At 44.6% G+C, this 17,500-nt stretch overlaps 2 protein-coding genes across 2 annotated transcripts in view; one reads left to right on the top strand and one right to left on the bottom strand.

Annotated features, from left to right (window-relative positions):
- The window catches only part of LOC134061974 (metalloproteinase inhibitor 3-like), a 19,648-nt gene extending 11,040 nt beyond the window's left edge, over nt 1-8,608 (top strand). Inside the window, exons 4-5 of the mRNA XM_062517831.1 lie at nt 2,489-2,610; nt 5,461-8,608. Coding sequence (XP_062373815.1) covers nt 2,489-2,610; nt 5,461-5,646 — 308 coding nt within the window. The 3' untranslated portion in view covers nt 5,647-8,608. The remainder of the gene's footprint in view (nt 1-2,488; nt 2,611-5,460) is intronic.
- Nucleotides 1-17,500, bottom strand: part of LOC134062183 (synapsin-3-like) — a 108,695-nt gene that overhangs the window by 56,197 nt on the left and 34,998 nt on the right. The window contains exons 4-5 of the mRNA XM_062518110.1: nt 10,532-10,688; nt 9,060-9,149 (exon numbers count right to left, since the gene is read on the bottom strand). Of these exons, the coding sequence (XP_062374094.1) occupies nt 9,060-9,149; nt 10,532-10,688 (247 nt within the window). The remainder of the gene's footprint in view (nt 1-9,059; nt 9,150-10,531; nt 10,689-17,500) is intronic.

Genomic DNA, 17,500 nt, shown 5'->3' with positions numbered 1-17,500 from the left:
TAAAGCACAAGTTTTTAAAGTAACACTATTTAACAATTTGCTATTTTTTGAGGTATGCCTTTATTAGAAAACCAATATGTTAGCATCTTCAAATTCATTTTGATGGTATATGGTTATGTGACAGACAGTCCCAGCAGTTGTCTAGGATAGGCGAGTTCTGTGTTTGGGGTAGGAATGAACAACAAAAATAAACGCAAACCTTTCACAGCATGACACTGCTAAACTCTATCGCCAAAAATCACCAGTTGACATGTTGACAAGCTTCTGGCAGTGGCAATGACGTTTGCAAAGTTTTGCATGCCTTTTACACGTATGTAGCTACATGCTAGTTTTAGACCAAAACTCACATAGTGTTGCTTTAAGTAGGCGTGTTTTGAGCTAGTCTAAACAGGAATATGGCCTCATTCTCACTCCTGTTCCTAGACAGCCCCTGCGCTGCATGCTTCCCATCTGTGCCACATACCGGACTCCTGACTGATTGAACTTAACATCATTAATCAAAAGTACTATAATTGCGCTGACGTCAATGAGGCACACACAAGACAGGGACAGATAGAGGTCCACGCCAGGGGCAGGATTGACACCAAAGACATCGCCAATCTTCAAACACCCTCACAAGGTTCTGTACCCTCAGGGAGAAAACCTTGACTGAAATAACAACAGGATTGGGACCAAAATAACAAATTCAGGGTCCCACAGGGAGCCCAAGTTGTTATGCATGCTTTGTGCACAAAGATGGCTGGCTGTGAAGTTCATTACTTGAATGACAGTGCCCATTGGCCCCATGGGAAATGGATGCTTCAGGGATTTCCTCATCTCATTTTCCCCTCTCACTTGCACTCTCTTTTTTCTCTCTGCCCTCATTCCCTTAGTCTTTCTTTTTTCTTTCTTTCTCTCAATCTCTCTCTCATCCTTCTCTCTCTCTCTCGCTCTCTCTCTCGGCAGTGTGTCTCAGACCACAAAAGCCCAGTTGCCAACGGCAGCGAGAGTTTGTTTGGTTTAAATCTGAGACCCCTGGGGAACTGCCTCAACCACTCCCTGTGACACAAACTTTCCTTCTGTTTATAACCTTTAGCTTGCTACTGGGAAAAGCACATGCACTCTTTTTTTTTTCTTTTTCTTTTTTTCCATTCTTCTGCTTTCCTTAGCCTGTCCTCGTTCATCTGGCAAAAAAAAAGAAAAAGAAAAGAAAAGAGAAAAAGGAAACCAGAGTAACCTGTTTTAAGACACAACCACTTGGACACACTAACACTTTAGCCTGATGCGGCCGTTGTTCTGACAGATGCATATAACGGTGCATGAGAATTCATTAATTAATTCACCTCTGTTGACGCTTTGCTTTGTCAAGACCACTGAACGCCAGCACCGAACACTCAGTTCTAAAAACACACACACTCTCTCTCTCTCTCTCTCTCTCTCACACACACACACACACACACACACAGAACGAGCAACACAACAGGCAGCACAAGAGCGTTTTTGTTGCGTTGCGGAGAGCCTGAGTCACGGCGCTGGGATCACATCGCACGTTGCGTCCGAGCTGCCCTCTCCTCTCATGGCCCTCTATTATTGGCAGTGCGCTCAGCGCGGCCTGCGCATGAGAGCCCTTATACAGTACACACAGCGCTGTTTTAAATAGGTGAGATCAGCGCACTGGATTCCCTTTGATCAGTCCTACATGTTGACCAGCGAGAGCTGCTCAGCGGGCAACTCTAGGGCACAGCACGCACAACCTCGCTCACACACACACACACACACACACACGGGGAACTTGTGATCTCTCTCTCTCTACAGTATCTCATCCCTGTTTTCGTCCCAGGACTAAAATAATCCTGCGGGTGTAATGGGGAGAAGGCTTGTAAGTGTAATGTGTGACATCTTTTCTTTCCTCGCTTTTTATTTTGAAGAGAGACACGATGTGTCGGTGGGTATAGTGCACCTGTTGCGGAGGTTATAGTCCCCTACATTGGTGGTAAGCTGCCAACAGCCAAAACCCAAATATAGATGCTCAAGGACCTTTGGAAATTCATAAATAGAGAGTTGGTTTAATAGGTTCATACTGTACGAGATTGTTTTACCACAGCGCACAGCCCTCCTGCCCTGGACGGTTTATTACATTAATGCCCTACAGTACGTTTTAAAGAGTCACACAATGACGTTTTTAGATTTCCCTACGGAGCTTGAAAATATTTCTGCAAGTGTTGGAGGGAGCTTTCGTTTCGGCCAATACGATTTTACCAGGCAATATAAAGCAGCTGAAGCTGCCGTATAAATAAAATACGAGGCGCCGCTTTGAAATACGCATCAAGCACTGCACATTTACAAGGAGTAGATATTAGAGTAGGCTACTGTACAATATTTATGACACCTGTATTTACTCTTCCTCCCCATCTGTCTGTACTTCTCATCTATCTATCTATCTATCTATCTATCTATCTATCTATCTATCTTTCTTTCTTTATCTCTCTCTCCTGTGTCTGTCACCCAGGCCGCGTCTTTGATGGAAAGGTCTACACCGGCCTGTGCAACTTCAACGAGCGTTGGGAGCGCCTCTCCCTGGCCCAGAAGAAGGGCATCAACCACCGCTACCAGCTGGGCTGCAACTGCAGGGTGAGTGGCGGCAGCAGCAGCAGCACCGGGCACTGTCTCCCCGCCGGCCCTCCGGGCACGAGGGACCAGGACGATCAGACGCGCCCGCAGACGCAGGACGCAAAGCGGCGCCAGCAGGGTCCGCGGGGCCCGCCGGGTCCGCCAGGGATCAGGGGTCAGGAGCATGGCGGCAGGGGCAGGGGGAGAGGAAGAGGCAAAGGCAGAGGCAGAGGAAGGCCAAACCTTCTTCCTCAGTACATGGTCATTCTCTAAAGACCCCCCCCCCCCACACCCCCCCCCCGGTGACGGACTACTACCCGGCCTCATGTCTCTTTTTATGGGCATTGCTCACACTCACACAGCGCTCAAGCCTCAAGTCCTCCTCCTCTCCTCGTCCTCCTCCTCTTCCTCCTCCTCCTCCTCCTCCCACCCCTGCTTGCACCACAAGCCCCCCCCTGAGCACAAGCCAGTGCTACTCCATAAGAGTTAGAGCTGTAAATATATACCACTGGCTCGCATTAGTTTCCATTCAAAATCTCAACAGCAAGACATCACGGTTAGATGGACACAAGTTGTATTTTACAACTCCATGTCAGTGAAAGATCTGTTGGTGAAAATGTACACAATTACGTTTCCCATTTTCTGATCGATTTACTGTATGTGTAAAATCATCATGTAATCTGATCCACAACATTAGGTGTATGCATTACATTATTCTCAAAGAGTGCCTGAATACACTCTGGTCTAAGAGCTTGCAGACTAAGTTGGAACGGTCAGGTAGTGTAATCCAGACAAAGTTGGAACTGTCAGGTAATGTAATCTAATGGTGGGTTCAGTCAGTGCCTGTAGAACACATACCACAATAATTAGATTACGGGAGCCCCTAGCGAAAGGATGACAGTTGTTACGCTGGAATCCGACGCAAACACATCCACATGCTGTAATGTAGAGGGACAGAAGCTAATGCAGTGATGTTCTGAATAAGTCTGTCCAAAAGAACACTGTAGCACTCCCTTACACAACTGACTGGGTTGTCTACCAGATTGACAGGGGCGGTAGGGAGGGTAGTCATCTGAGTCCTCAAGACAAAGATGTTACTTCTTTTACAACATGTATCGCAGTAAATTCTACTACTACACTTCAACGACTCAGTGTTTCAGAGTACAAACAGTCCTCCTTAAACTTAAGCTCCGTCATCTCCATAAATACTTGGCTTTAAGAGTGTACCACTTGAGACACCTATTTAACCTGCTAAAATCAAGCAGTGCCATGCTAGACTTGAACTCACACCCTTGGCTATAAGGAGCACATAGACAGGAGATGATTAAATTAAATAATGCTATGAAATAAAAGTCCTCATACAACTAGGAAGTAATTCATTGCCTGAGCGCTTTGCTAAACCATCTAGAACATCCATTAATTCAAGTCACTATTGCTTTTGAACCAGCAATGAGAAGTCTTCTGTATGTGTGTGTGTGTGTGTGTGTGTGTGTGTGTGTGTGTGTGTGTGTCTCACTGTTGGCATCCCCTCTGTGGTTCAAAGAAAAAAAAGTGCTTTTGAATGGTGGTCATGCCAGTTCATTATGCAGTGTGAAACACTCGCTAAAGATCATCTGGTCATCTGGCATAGGGTCAGTTTCTGCTTGTGTGAGGTCCCGTGCTTGAGAGTGTGTGTATATGTGTGTGTGCGGTCTGCAGCTAACTGCTGTGTCATATAAACATTATTCTTTTGTTAGTTTGGAGGAGATGGCTCAATAAATCTAACTTAATACAAACAAAATTGTAGCTGAGCAAGACCTAACCTAAAAAGGTTAGTCAGCTTAAATCTGAATAAGATAAGTGTAATGTTTCATGGATAAACCATAATTTCCCCCAAAATCCATAAACAAATCAAGATATTCCAAGTAGGGATAAACACTTATTTGTAGAAAAACCTTATTTTTAAGCACTTAAAGTGGATTGATATTGTTGGGTCTGTAGCCTCCAGTCTGATAGTTTGAGTTTTGAGTACATATACGCTTGAACAGGAAAGCCTTTAAAGGCACCTCTGTAAGCTTGACACACACAAAACACAGCTATCTAGCCCAACACACACACACACACACACACACTAGCTATCTAGCCCACCATACAGTACTGTAGTATTCATGAGGCACCTTGAGGGGAATGAGGAAGGGGTTTCAAAGAAAACGCCGCTAATTTCATACTTACACTTCAAGTTCATCCTGTTGAAAGTTCACCCGATTTCCTGCCTGTGCCCTGGGACAACCACCACCAATGTGACCTCTGAGGCTTCTTATCCTCCTCCATGAAAAAAGGGCCTATAATTAACATTTTCTTTGAACTGAGAACCCCCTCCTCCCCCCAACACCAACCCTTGCTAAATTAACTCTCTGCTCAATTCTTGGGAGATTAAAAGCACATTGAAAGACGACATTGCAGCTCTTCGGCTCCAGGGCGGAAAATCAATTCATTATGCATAACAAATACTGGAGTTATTTTTACTTACCTTTTCTTTAGTCAAGTATTTTTTTTAACCAAAACATTTCTGATCACGTACAGTTAAAGTGCAACCAACTGTGTAAGACATTGCTTAACATTGCTTCACAAAACAATACAAATCTGCTTTGCTTTGGTAATGTGTACCTTATCATAGACTCACCATGTTGCTTCTAACCAAAAAAAAAATCACAACCAAATTTTCCAACAAACAATCACTTGGCTGTACCAATTGTCCACCCTCGATAACCAATGCTATCTAATATCTAAGATGGGTAGCTAACATGGTGAGCCAACTATGCTGTCTCTTGCAATTTGTTCTTGCTTCAAGGCTACATCTATAGTATTCCGCTTCCCTCTCTCTTTCTGTAGATTAAACCCTGTCACTACCTGCCATGCTTTGTGACCTCAAAGAACGAGTGCCTGTGGACGGACATGCTGTCCCACTTCGGCTACCCCGGCTACCAGTCGAGACACTACTCCTGCATTCAGCAGAAGGAGGGCTACTGCAGCTGGTATCGGGGGATGACCACACGCGACAACACCACCGACCCTTAAAAACCCGTAACCCCCACGCCGCCGAAATTCACCCCCCCCCCTTCTTCCAACCCCACCTTGCCTTCCCATCCCACTCTCCGACCCTCATTTTTCCCAACATACTCCCAACAATGCATCCTCTCACCACCACCACCACCACCACCACCACCACCAATAGAGCGATTGATGTATGTGGGACTTAACTCTTGATCCAAGTAAGCAGTGCCTGATATCTGCAGTAGTAGCAGTTTTGATATAGACCGTACCCTTTACCTGACACACTGTACATTTCCAACTTGCTCAAATCCCTCAATCTGCATGCTTCTGTGACACCCCCACCCCCTCCCAGCACACACACACACACACACACTTGAGAAGACAACATCCCTTGACACTCCCCCCTTAAGAGAGAAAGGAGTACACTTTTAGGTTTGGAGGTCTTTCTTCATAATGGAAATATGTCTCAGAACATATATGTAATGTTATGTAAAAAACCCGTACATTAGGTTAAAGGGTAATTCATAGCCTTACAAAAGCATAAGACAGGAGAGACTTCTGACATCATGTATATCTTCATTAGTGAGTCCCAATAACGCATCGTCACTATTGAGAGAGCAGTGTTAACGGTGAGGTATGATTGTAAGACCCATGCCTCGTCAATTTGTCAAAAAAATATTTTTGTTTAAGTCAGATGTATTGGTATTTAATTGTTTTGAATGATATAAGTTTATATGTACGTATAGACATGTGTGCATCTGTTCAGTGTATTGTGTAAAGTATTTATGATTTATCAAATTCTGCCACCCTTTTTGTGCTGTAGAGTTCAGCAATTTATCCATAACCAAATCCACAGAAAACTGTATATGTACTCTATCACTAATATTCAATTGAGTTTCTAATCCTCCAAACTGTAAACAAAACATATGGGAGTCAGATTAAACTTTATAGCACAAATAGAGGGAATTATATATATTCAAATTACAAAGACATTGTTGCAATGTAATTTTATTGCTGTTTGATAAGCTACAAAAATATGAATGCTGCCATGACTGAAAATTTCCCATCAAGCTTACATTTCCCAAATCGAACATATAAGAAAACAATGACTCTGTATCCCAATATATGGTTTTACTAAGGTAAAACTATTTTAACAAACTCCTCCATCAATATCTGAATGTGTCTTGACAGGCTGGAAGTAGATGTGATATCACGCAGTGATAAAATGTCCTTAAAATGAAACCAACAGAAGCACTGCTTTAACTCCGGGCTCATGTTTTGACCTGCTGATTTCTCCAGCGGAACGATCTGTTTATGTTATGATCAACAGATATAGCAATCTGATGTTTTAAACCAGGTGGACAAATTCATGGCTCCACTCAGAAACCAAATTCCCCATGCACTGAATCTACCACAAAAAGTGTCAGTGTTGACTTCTATTATGTTCAGTTTGTGGAAAGTGGTATTGAATTATTATTAATGTATATGTGAAAATCATGCCCTGTGACACACACACATACACAACAAATCTGAAAAAGACAAATGCCCACAACTGAATCGCAGAGGATACTTGCAATTTATTTTTTTTTATTTCAGCAACAACTGATTGCCATGTCTGTATTTTTGTATTAGTTTTCAGTGGTGGTACTTCTGTCTTTCATAAATTCTGCTTTGGTACTACCATGAGGTTTTTTCTTCTGATAATAATCCACAAAACAGTAATTTCTTCAATAGCGTTACAGTAAATCATGTCAAAAACGCTCAAATCACTGAACGCAACTGGCCTCACAATTTGAGAGGTTTTTGACGGTATCTTCGGTCCATTCCCTTGCAAGAGTGAGATTTCTTAGGACGAGAGATGACTAGACTGCTTTGTACAGCACCGATGCTGCCATGCCCATTTGTGTGCTTAAGATGGGTTCAAGGCCATATTTCAGACATTTCACATTTGTGCAATTCTTTACAGTCACTTAAAATCCATTTAATTTATATTACACTGCCGCATAACTTATGGAAGACATACTCTCTTTCATACTGTATGTATAGGGCCTGTTGTATTTAAGAACAGTAACAGCAGTGGAGATGTCGCTTCAAAGAGAAGCACCTACTCTGCCTCAGCAGAGTTGAGTGGCTCTGAATGTCTCGACAAATATTCGGTCTAAATAGACCTGCCAGGCCATTTAGTTTTGACCTCTCCCTTGAGAAGATGTGCGTAACTGCCCTGTCAGATCCAGCTGACAGTCACTGATAACTTCTTTAGGATCTGGAAGCAGTTTAGACAGTCTCCAGACCTCAAGTGCAGCAGCTGGGCTTTGATACAAATGGCCTCGTTTCCCACAACGTGATAACGATAAGTCAAAAAAGTCGCAAAACACTCCAACAACGCCTCCATATTCAGACCTACCACTGTGCCTGTGCGCACACACGCTGATTGATGAACACTGCACACACACACACACACATTTGGTCCAGGCCTACTTTCAAAGCTCCTGGGGTACGAGGGGTGTTTGTTCCAGTGACACTGTAATCAGCCATCTGGTTGTAGATTAAAGCATCTTTGCTCTTGTCTAGACGCTAGCATCTGTTCCTCTCTCGTCCTGTGTAGTGGTTTCATCTAAAGACCATCTTAAGTGAGACCACCTCACAAGAAAATGAAGTATCTCAGTCTATTTTGTTTTGTTTTGTTTTGTTTTCTTTATCATTTGTTTCTTGCTTTTGTTTTTGTTTGTTTGTCTGTTTGTTTTCTATTTTATTTCATCTTTGTGTAAATATACTGCTTAACAGAAGAATGCACCATGGTAAAGGTAAAACTGTCTGTTTTTTTTGGAAAACGAAACAGTGAGTATAGATGGGAATTATGTACAGTGCATTGAGAGTGAAACACACTGATTCCTAAAGAAACAACAGATATCGTGTAGGCTTACAGATTGTTTTACTTTTAATTTCTGTGTTTTATATTTTTATAATAAAGATTTAATTAAAAATGGCCCATGAATGTTTGTGCTCATTGTGTTTCTGCCATATTTGATGACTTGGATGTACAAGTATAAGAGAGACAATACACTTTTCCAAATGCTAATTTGTAGATACAAAACTTGGAATGCTGAGACATGTTACAGACATCATTTAAAGCTAGTGAAATTGGTATCTTCCAATACGAAAAAGCTATAATAACATCCCAAATGAGTTAAAACTGTTTCTTTGGGAAGATTCCCAGTTTTATGGCAAAAAGGATTCCAGATAAGATATGTGTTTATTTGAGGCTATTAAAATCCAAAAACAACATTTAGGAGGTCATTATCTTCAAATGCCAACAACCCTGCAAAGGTTTACTTTATGATATGACTACTTTCAAATGTTTCTCATACAGTGTGCAGAGTAGGAACATTTTTTAAGAAGCACAAAGAATGATGTACAGTAAAAAGCAAGGCCCTTACCATCTGTGAGTAGTTGGGGTAAAAGGTCTGTTCATTAAGAGGGAACTTCTCAGGTCCCAAATTATGGTACATCTTGATCATTTGAGAAAACTGCAAAAAGTATGGAGAAAATTGCTTACTTAAGGTTACTGAACATCAAAAACATAGTGCTTCAAATACTGTAACAGAAGACATTCAATCGACATTTGCTGAGTTAGTGTCCACAAAAAACAATCAGTGTTTGAATTATCTTTTATCTCTAAAGGTAGATATTAGGCAGGTTTTCAAACCTGTTTGATTGAAAGACAGAAAGTGTGATAGACATTTCTCAAATTATACATAAATAAATCAAATACAATATAAAGTTGTATCTTGTATTTTATAGTATGAAAATATTACAAAATATGTAATAAAATATCATATGTAAGTGATAATGAACAGTCATCATAATACACAGAGAGCATTGTTTCCACATAGGACCAAAGCACATGCACTTTACAGCAGCATCCTTGCATTCTTCCTCCTCCTCAAACTGTAATGTTTTGTCTAGCCCTGAATCATGTTTTGTCTGTGGCTCCAGCTGTCTGAAAACAAATGTAACCTGACTCATTTTCCCATCTTGTTCCTCTAGCTCTGTTGCATAGCCATGAGTAACACCGGACCCTTTCTGAATTAGCTTAGCATAAACACTGTCTGGATCGACTAAGCCTATGTCTGTGGCAGGTGTAACAAACCCCTTAATGGACCGAAATAAATCAGTAAGGTCAGGTCGCAATGTGCAAGACAGCTCCTTTTCGTCATAGAATGAGCTTAGATTAACCTTATTAATCATCATTTTTTGGTATTCAGCTGAAGACCTTTAGGGAAGAACACATATTAAATTAAGCTGCTAGTTATGAAATGTAGTATGAAGTTGAAGGAAATATAATTATACCAACTACATCTACGCTTGTAATGGTCACCCATTAAAATGTTTTTTTTTTCCTTTGAGTGTGTACATCAAGGTTAGGCTTAGAGAACAGAGTAGTCTTAGAGCACAGTGTGAAAACCTGGGCCTATTGCCTTGCGAAAGTGTGAATTACAATTATAAGGTGTTTAACTTAAAGTTGAGACTCTTGTGACTTTCAATCCTATTGACTTAATGTGTGAACCGTGAGAACAGTGCTTCCCACCTTTATCTATGTAACCTGACATACTGTATGCAATAGACTACCTGACCTATTAATGCATTTGTTTTTTTTATTGGGGGGGGGGGGGGGGGGGGGGTTAATGCCTTTAATTGGACAGGACAGTAGAGAGAATGACAGGAAGTGAGTGGAAGAGAGAGCTGGAAAGGACCACGGGGCGGGAATCGAACCCGGGTCGCCAGTGTGCGGTGCACGTGCCCCAGCCAGTCGCGCCACGGCTGGGGCCTTTAATGCATTGTTTTGCTTGAGCCAATAACTACAGTAGCCCTGCCCCATGTACACTAGTTATCATTCGAAGGGACTCACCACCCAGGGCTTGCTGCAGAAGTTGTAGATGGAGAGGAGGGAGTTGGCGCTGGATACCCCCCCGTACTGCAGGCCGATGACCAGACTCCGGAAGTCTTCCCCGGGCGTCATGCTGTACGCGTGCTGGCGGATCAGCACGAAGTCGGGCTTGAACGTCCTGCAATGGCAAAGGTGGGGACACAATGGGAAAGGCGCGTTTAATTATAGAGTGACTTTAATGCACAATGGCAACTGTGTCAACTCAAGGACAAAAATGAAAAGGTTAAAGATTTAAAAAGAAAACAATAAGAGAATAGAAAAGAAAAAGAAAAGAAAAATCACTGAACTGCGAACAAAGTTTTGAAGAACCTTAGATGGCTAAGGAGATCATGCCGTTGCACGGATAGACTACATTTACATAATACTTTGATAAACACCTAAAGCTCTTTACGTTGAAGAGAGAGGACCTCAGCTTAACCACCGCGAATCGGTAGCATCCACCTGGGTGAAGTGGAACAGCAGATTTGCGCCACAACACTCACCACACACCAGCATAAGGAAGATAAGAACAAGATAATAGGGGCAATGCATATATCAATATAAAATATAAAACAGGAAGAAAAAGAGAGATGCCCTGTGAGTGCTAAGAAAGACTCGGGGCCCTAACTAAAATGGCGGGCTAAGTGTAAAAATATATCATCAAGCAAAGTTGTTGTGTATGAATGAACTATAGCTTTCATGGGGCATGTGGAAGGATTGAGCAGCTGACTCATCAATGATTATGTTTAAGGTCTTGCCCACGGTGTTACATTAGCAAGCTGATTTTGTGAAGTTGCTGTTGTGAGACATTACGACGCTTGAACATAAAACTGAAGCTTAAAAGCACGGCAGCGAAAGTATGGCGTCATCCCCAAGTGATGAGTGGCGATAGACGACCAGAAAGTACAGCCATGAAAAGTCAGAGAAGACGCTACAGAATACTGATGCATTTACTCACATCATTATGTTGAGGTAGTATACATCTTAATTAGCGGCTGGTGTGTGTGCGAGTGTGTGTGTGCTGGTTCAGTGACAAACTACACACCACAACAAGGAGACACTTGGGAACTATAAAGCAGCAAACTTATAAACAGACGAGCTGTCAGTCTCTCAATACAGAGCATTAGCCTGATGAGGACATTGTTACATATTATGATTACTTGGAAGGAATATACTGTAATGTAATGTCATAACCACGGTTTCCACAGTGATATACAAAGGCTGTACCCCCATCAGACCAATCAGATCAGAGCATGACATCTCTCCAGTGTGGTGTGGACAGGCATCTGTACTTGAAGATATACTCGTACCTCTAGCTGTTAAGAATGATTGATTTTTCAAACACCCAACTGATGTGATGACCAGTCTCTACACGTCCTTTGTTATCCCTCTGAGAGTATTTCTTAATCACAATTTTATTATTATACTGTAGATTGATGTTGTATGCCATGACAAAAGTAGGGACCTGTACAAACACACACACACACACACACACACACACACACACACACACACACACACACACACACACACACACACACACACACAAACACATGTACCCACACAAACACACACACACACACATACACACACACCTCACCTCAAGGTCGGCATCACTGCCAGTATCAGTCACCATCTGTCTACCATGTGTGCTCTAGTGACTGCTAAGCATTAGCGCGCGGGTGTGCGCACACACACAAGCACACATGCACACACACACACACACACACACACACACACAGACACACACACACACACACACACACACAAACACATGTACCCCCCCCCACACACACACACACACACACACACACACAAACACATGTACCCACACACACACACACACTCTAATTGAAGGGTGTGTGCACTACAGCGTGAAGTATGTGTGTGCACCCACAGCATTTTTTTTTTTTCTGGAGACCAGCGAGACGAGGAATGAGGAAACCTCAGACCCCCCCCTCCCCCCCCCCCCACCACCACCAGGCCTGCGCTGCGGGACCTGCACCCGGGGGGGGGGACTTCACAGAGCCCCTGCTTGTTCCCGCACCCAGCGAGAGAGGTGCGCGCATATCCAGCCGCCTTAGTAAGGGCCAGGAGCTAAGCCATGCAAAACACTCACAGGACGAGATAAGGGCACTGGTGAGGCCACGGGCGAAGCACTCCGAGAGTTTAACAAGAGTCCACCGAGGGCCAAAGGGAGAGGGAAAAAAAATCAAACTGTGGGACTGTATCTGTTGGACGTTTTAGCATGTTCTGTCGCTTATTTAACTGTTTACAGAGAAGGGCTTTGTTTAGAATTGAGAAGGAGAGGGATTGGTGTGTGTATGGGTGTGTGAGAGAGAGAGAGAGAGAGAGAGAGAGAGAGAGAGTGTGTGTGTGTGTGTGTGTGTGAGGGTGGGGCTGGGCCTAACAGTGGCACTCCGCTGGAATGCTTATCGTTCGCCTGGATAATTTGGGTCCATTAATGGCTAATCTAACGGCGATCATATCAAAGTCCACTCCTGGTCCACCCCGTCACAAAGGGCCTCTGTGGAAGGTGCCCGGTGGCCAGTCAGAGCAGGGTCGTGACTCGTGTTACATCTGTGAGCTATTACAGTGAGGATGCTCACCACGCCGTCCGCAAACACACACACACACACACACACACACACACACACACACACACACACACACACACACACACACATACACACACAGACACACACACACACATTCGAACTTACATACACACACACACACACACATTCGAACTTACATACACACACACACACACACACACACACACACACACAGACACACACACATACTGTACACACACACACCCAAACACACACACACACACACACACACACACACACACACACACACATTCCTACGCACGTACAGTACACACACACACACACACACACACACACACACACACACACACAGTACACACACACACACACACACAATCTGACGTCAGGAAAAAGTTGACAATGCTAGAATCTCAGAGGTCCCCTGAAATAACATAGTGAATGCCCATTGTGTTTGAATGAATGATGTGTGGCATTGCATTGATGTGTCTATGTGTGCATTTGTGTGTGTGTGTGTGTGTGTGTGTGTGTGTGTGTTTGTGTGCTTGCGTGCTTGAATGTGTGTGCATGCGCCTCTGTCTGTCGTTTTTGAAAGTGTGCATTTTGCGTGCTGCTGTTACGCCCCAACCCCCCACTCCCCATGTCATTCATCCCTCCCATCCGTCCTGGTTGCCTGCAGGTCCGCGGCGCTCCGGGGAAAAGGGCCATCACGACAGCACTTACGCAAGACTTCCGGCGCACGACGCCATCACTCGCGTCGAGGTCGCTCTCACAAAAGAGGCACAGATTTGCCTGCCTACTCAGAGCCCACTGAGCCTTCTGCTTTTCTTTTCGGAAGAGACTGCACTCTATTCACAGTGACAAACCCGCACCAACACACACACACACACACACACACACACACACATACACACACACGCACATACAGTACACACACATTCATCCACAAAAGGCTTTAAATGTGTACACACACACACACACACACACACAAACACACACATAAACTCTCTCTCACACACACACACACACACACACACACACACACACAAACACAAATAAATACTGTACATAGCCATGCACGCACACACTCACTCAGAAACACACATTTCCTTTCAGAAACTCAGAAAACCAGAGCCGGTGAGTAAGAGGAACTTGTGCGAGGGTAAGAAAAGGGAAGGCACTGTGTGTAAAACATAAGCATCGGCTGGTAACACTGTCACACAGCTAATGTCCTGGCATTTCCAGACCCAAAATATCAATATCAACATCAAACTGTACCAGCTCAAAAAAGATCTGTTTGTAGGCCTTTACATTCTCCAAGTTTTCCTCGAGGATGTCCACCACACTATTTTAACTTTTTAAAATTGACCGATCAATGTTATCATTGTTGTAAAATGATCGCAAGCTACATCCGAGCCTTTTCAGTAAATTTCTGTGTTGAATATATCCAGCACACAACCTAATTGCCCTTCATGGACTCTTTGGTGTGTGTGTGTGTGTGTGTGTGTGTGTGTGTGTGTGTGTGTATGCGTGCGACTGACTGTGTGTGTGTGTATCTTCCTCTGCACTCCGGCTCAAGGGCGTAAAGGTGATCCATGGCATTTCCCAGTCCATTAGTGACACCTGACTGTGTTTTCATAGCATGCTGTTTATGGGCCTGAGCCGCTGAGACGCTGACTGGTCCGATTATGATCACAATCATTCCTGGCATTACGGTTATTACCAGAGACACAATTATGACCCCTGGGGGGGAATGAGACTTTGTGTGCAAAGCCGAGGCATTTGAGCTTTATGGTGCTACTGTAACAATGAGTCATAAAAGGGGGCCTAATGATGACCAGTATGCAAATGTGGCCTTTGCATGTGCGTCTAGGGCGCTCATAAAGGGGGTAAATCATGGGTAAGGGGGGTATTAATGGAGGGGTGGGGGGGTAATAGGGCACACTAGGGGTTACACGGAGTACACACTGCATCAAAGGAGAGGGAGAGGGAGGGAGCGGGGAAGAATTGCAGAGAGGTGAGGGAGAGAAAGAATAGAAGAGAAGGATAGAGAGGGCGAGAGATAGAAAGAGAGAACGTAAGAGAAGAGTGAGCAATGGATTTGGAGAAGAAGAAAGAAGGAGAGGAGAGAGAGAGAGAGAGGGAGAGAAAGAGAACAGAGGAGGAGAGTGAGCAATGGATCTGGAGAGGAGGAAAGAGAAAGAGAGGAGAGAGGGAGAGAGAAAAGGATCAGGGCAGAACAGTGAGAAATATGGAGGGAGATGAGGAGAGAGGGGGAACAGGAGAGAAGAGTGTAAGAGAGAGAGAGAGGGAGGGATGAGTGAATGATGGTGAGGGAGAGTGTGAGGGGGAGAGTTTAGGAGCGAAAGAGAGAGAGGGACAGTATAAAAGGGATGAGAGTAAACTGCAGTGAAAAGCCCTTTCTATCAAACGCTTTCAGTGGGAGTTGAATTCAAAAATCCCCTTCCTCTCTCTCTTTCTTTCTCTCTCTCTCTCTCTCTCTCTCTCTCTCTCTCTCTCTCTCTCTCTCTCTCTCTCTCTCTCTCTCTCTCTCTCTCTTTCTCTCTCCTGTGCGGCCACACACACACACACACACACACACACACACACACACACACACTCAGTGTTGCTCTCATCCATCTTTGATCTGCCTCCTTCCCGCCTCTCTTGTTCCCTCTCCACGTCCCAAGGGTCTGTCGCTTCACAATAACAGTTGTTTGTTTCGCCGCTCCCCGAACCCCCCCCCCCGCCCCCCCCCTCTCCTCCACTCCCCTTGTCGTTGGGCAACATCTTAACAACGTGCATCTTATCTTCACGGATCAGAGCTCGGCCACGCTTGAAGCTCGGAGAGGGGGGGAAAGAAGTCACATGGGAGACGCTCAAGTAGGGCTCAAGTAGGGGTCCAGTGTGGAGACACACACACACACACACACACACACACACACACACACACACACACACACACACACACACACACACACACACACACACACACACACACACACACACACACACACACACACACAACACACACACACACACACACACACACACACACACATACACACACGCACACATATCAACGTGGGGGTGGTGAGCGGGGAGAGGCGACGTACTGTACGGGGGATTGTTTTTAAGAACACGAGAAACACAAGAGTGAAAAGCAGGTTTGCTCAATGACCATTCAGAGCCGGTGCCCATGGGGAGAGGGAGAAGGACAAACGAGGAGGAGATAAGGGGGAAAAGACAAGCCAAGCGGGCCTGGAGGTTAACGGCACATCAGACCAAGGCTGAGGTCTGTGTCAAGAAGAATGGGCGACCCGTGAGGTGGAACAGTTGTTTTTATTTTAGAGTTGTTTGTTGGAGGGAAAGGAAAGGAGAGTATTCTTTTTGCAGGAAGCAGGCTGAACAGTGATTGTAGATGGCCTTGCAGCTTGACAATGTTTGCGCGTCTGTTTATGACTCTCTGTGTGTGTGTGTGTGTGTGTGTGTGTGTGTGTATGTGTGTGTGGTTGGTATGTGTGTGTCTGCATTTTGGGAATATGCATGTGTGAATATCTCATGTGCATGTGTGTGTATTCATGCATTCGTGTTTGTGTCCCAGTTACAGCCTCACAGATACAGAAACTTAACTACTACTCCACTAGGACCAATGACATGGGCAGTGGCGTGTATCTCTACATGTGGTGTGTGTACGCATGCATATCTGTAGCCTGTTTGTGTGTGTGTGTGTGTGTGTGTGTGTGTGTGTGTGTGTGTGTGTGTGTGTGTGTGTGTGTGTGTGTGTGTGTGTGTGTGTGTGTGTGTGTGTGTGTCTATTTCTGTGGCTGTGGGTGTGGATGGAATACGTATTTGCAGAGTAAGCATGGTGACAGCATGTGTGTGCTGGTGTGTGTATGCCTGCGTGTGGTCCGTCCGTGTGGTTGTGTATGTGTATGCTTGACTGTGGTGTGTGTGTGTGACAGAGAGAGAGAGAAAGAGAGAGACAGAACGAGAGAGAGAGAGAGAGAGAGAAAGAGAGAGAGAGAGAGAGAGAGAGAGAGAGAGAGAGAGAGAGAGAGAGAGAGAGAGATGGTAGATGGCAGCCAGATACGACACAGCTGCAGCAGCACACAGCCTTGTTGTTTACTGGACACCGCGGGCCTACTGGGCTCAGGCAAACAGCACGAACAACACGGACAGCAAAACCAGCCAGTCCTCAACTCCTCAGCTCCCCAACTCCTCAGCTCCTCAACTCCTCAGCTCCCCAACTCCTCAGCTCCTCAACTCCTCAGCTCCTCAACTCCTCAGCTCCCCAACTCCCCAACTCCTCAGCTCCCCAACTCCTCAGCTCCTCAACTCCTCAGCTCCCCAACTCCTCAGCTCCTCAACTCCT

The sequence above is a fragment of the Sardina pilchardus genome, chromosome 17, assembly GCF_963854185.1.
Source record: "Sardina pilchardus chromosome 17, fSarPil1.1, whole genome shotgun sequence".
NCBI lineage: Eukaryota > Metazoa > Chordata > Actinopteri > Clupeiformes > Clupeidae > Sardina > Sardina pilchardus.
The sequence above is the reverse complement of the archived record's forward strand: the minus strand, read 5'-3'. Positions and strand labels throughout refer to the sequence as shown.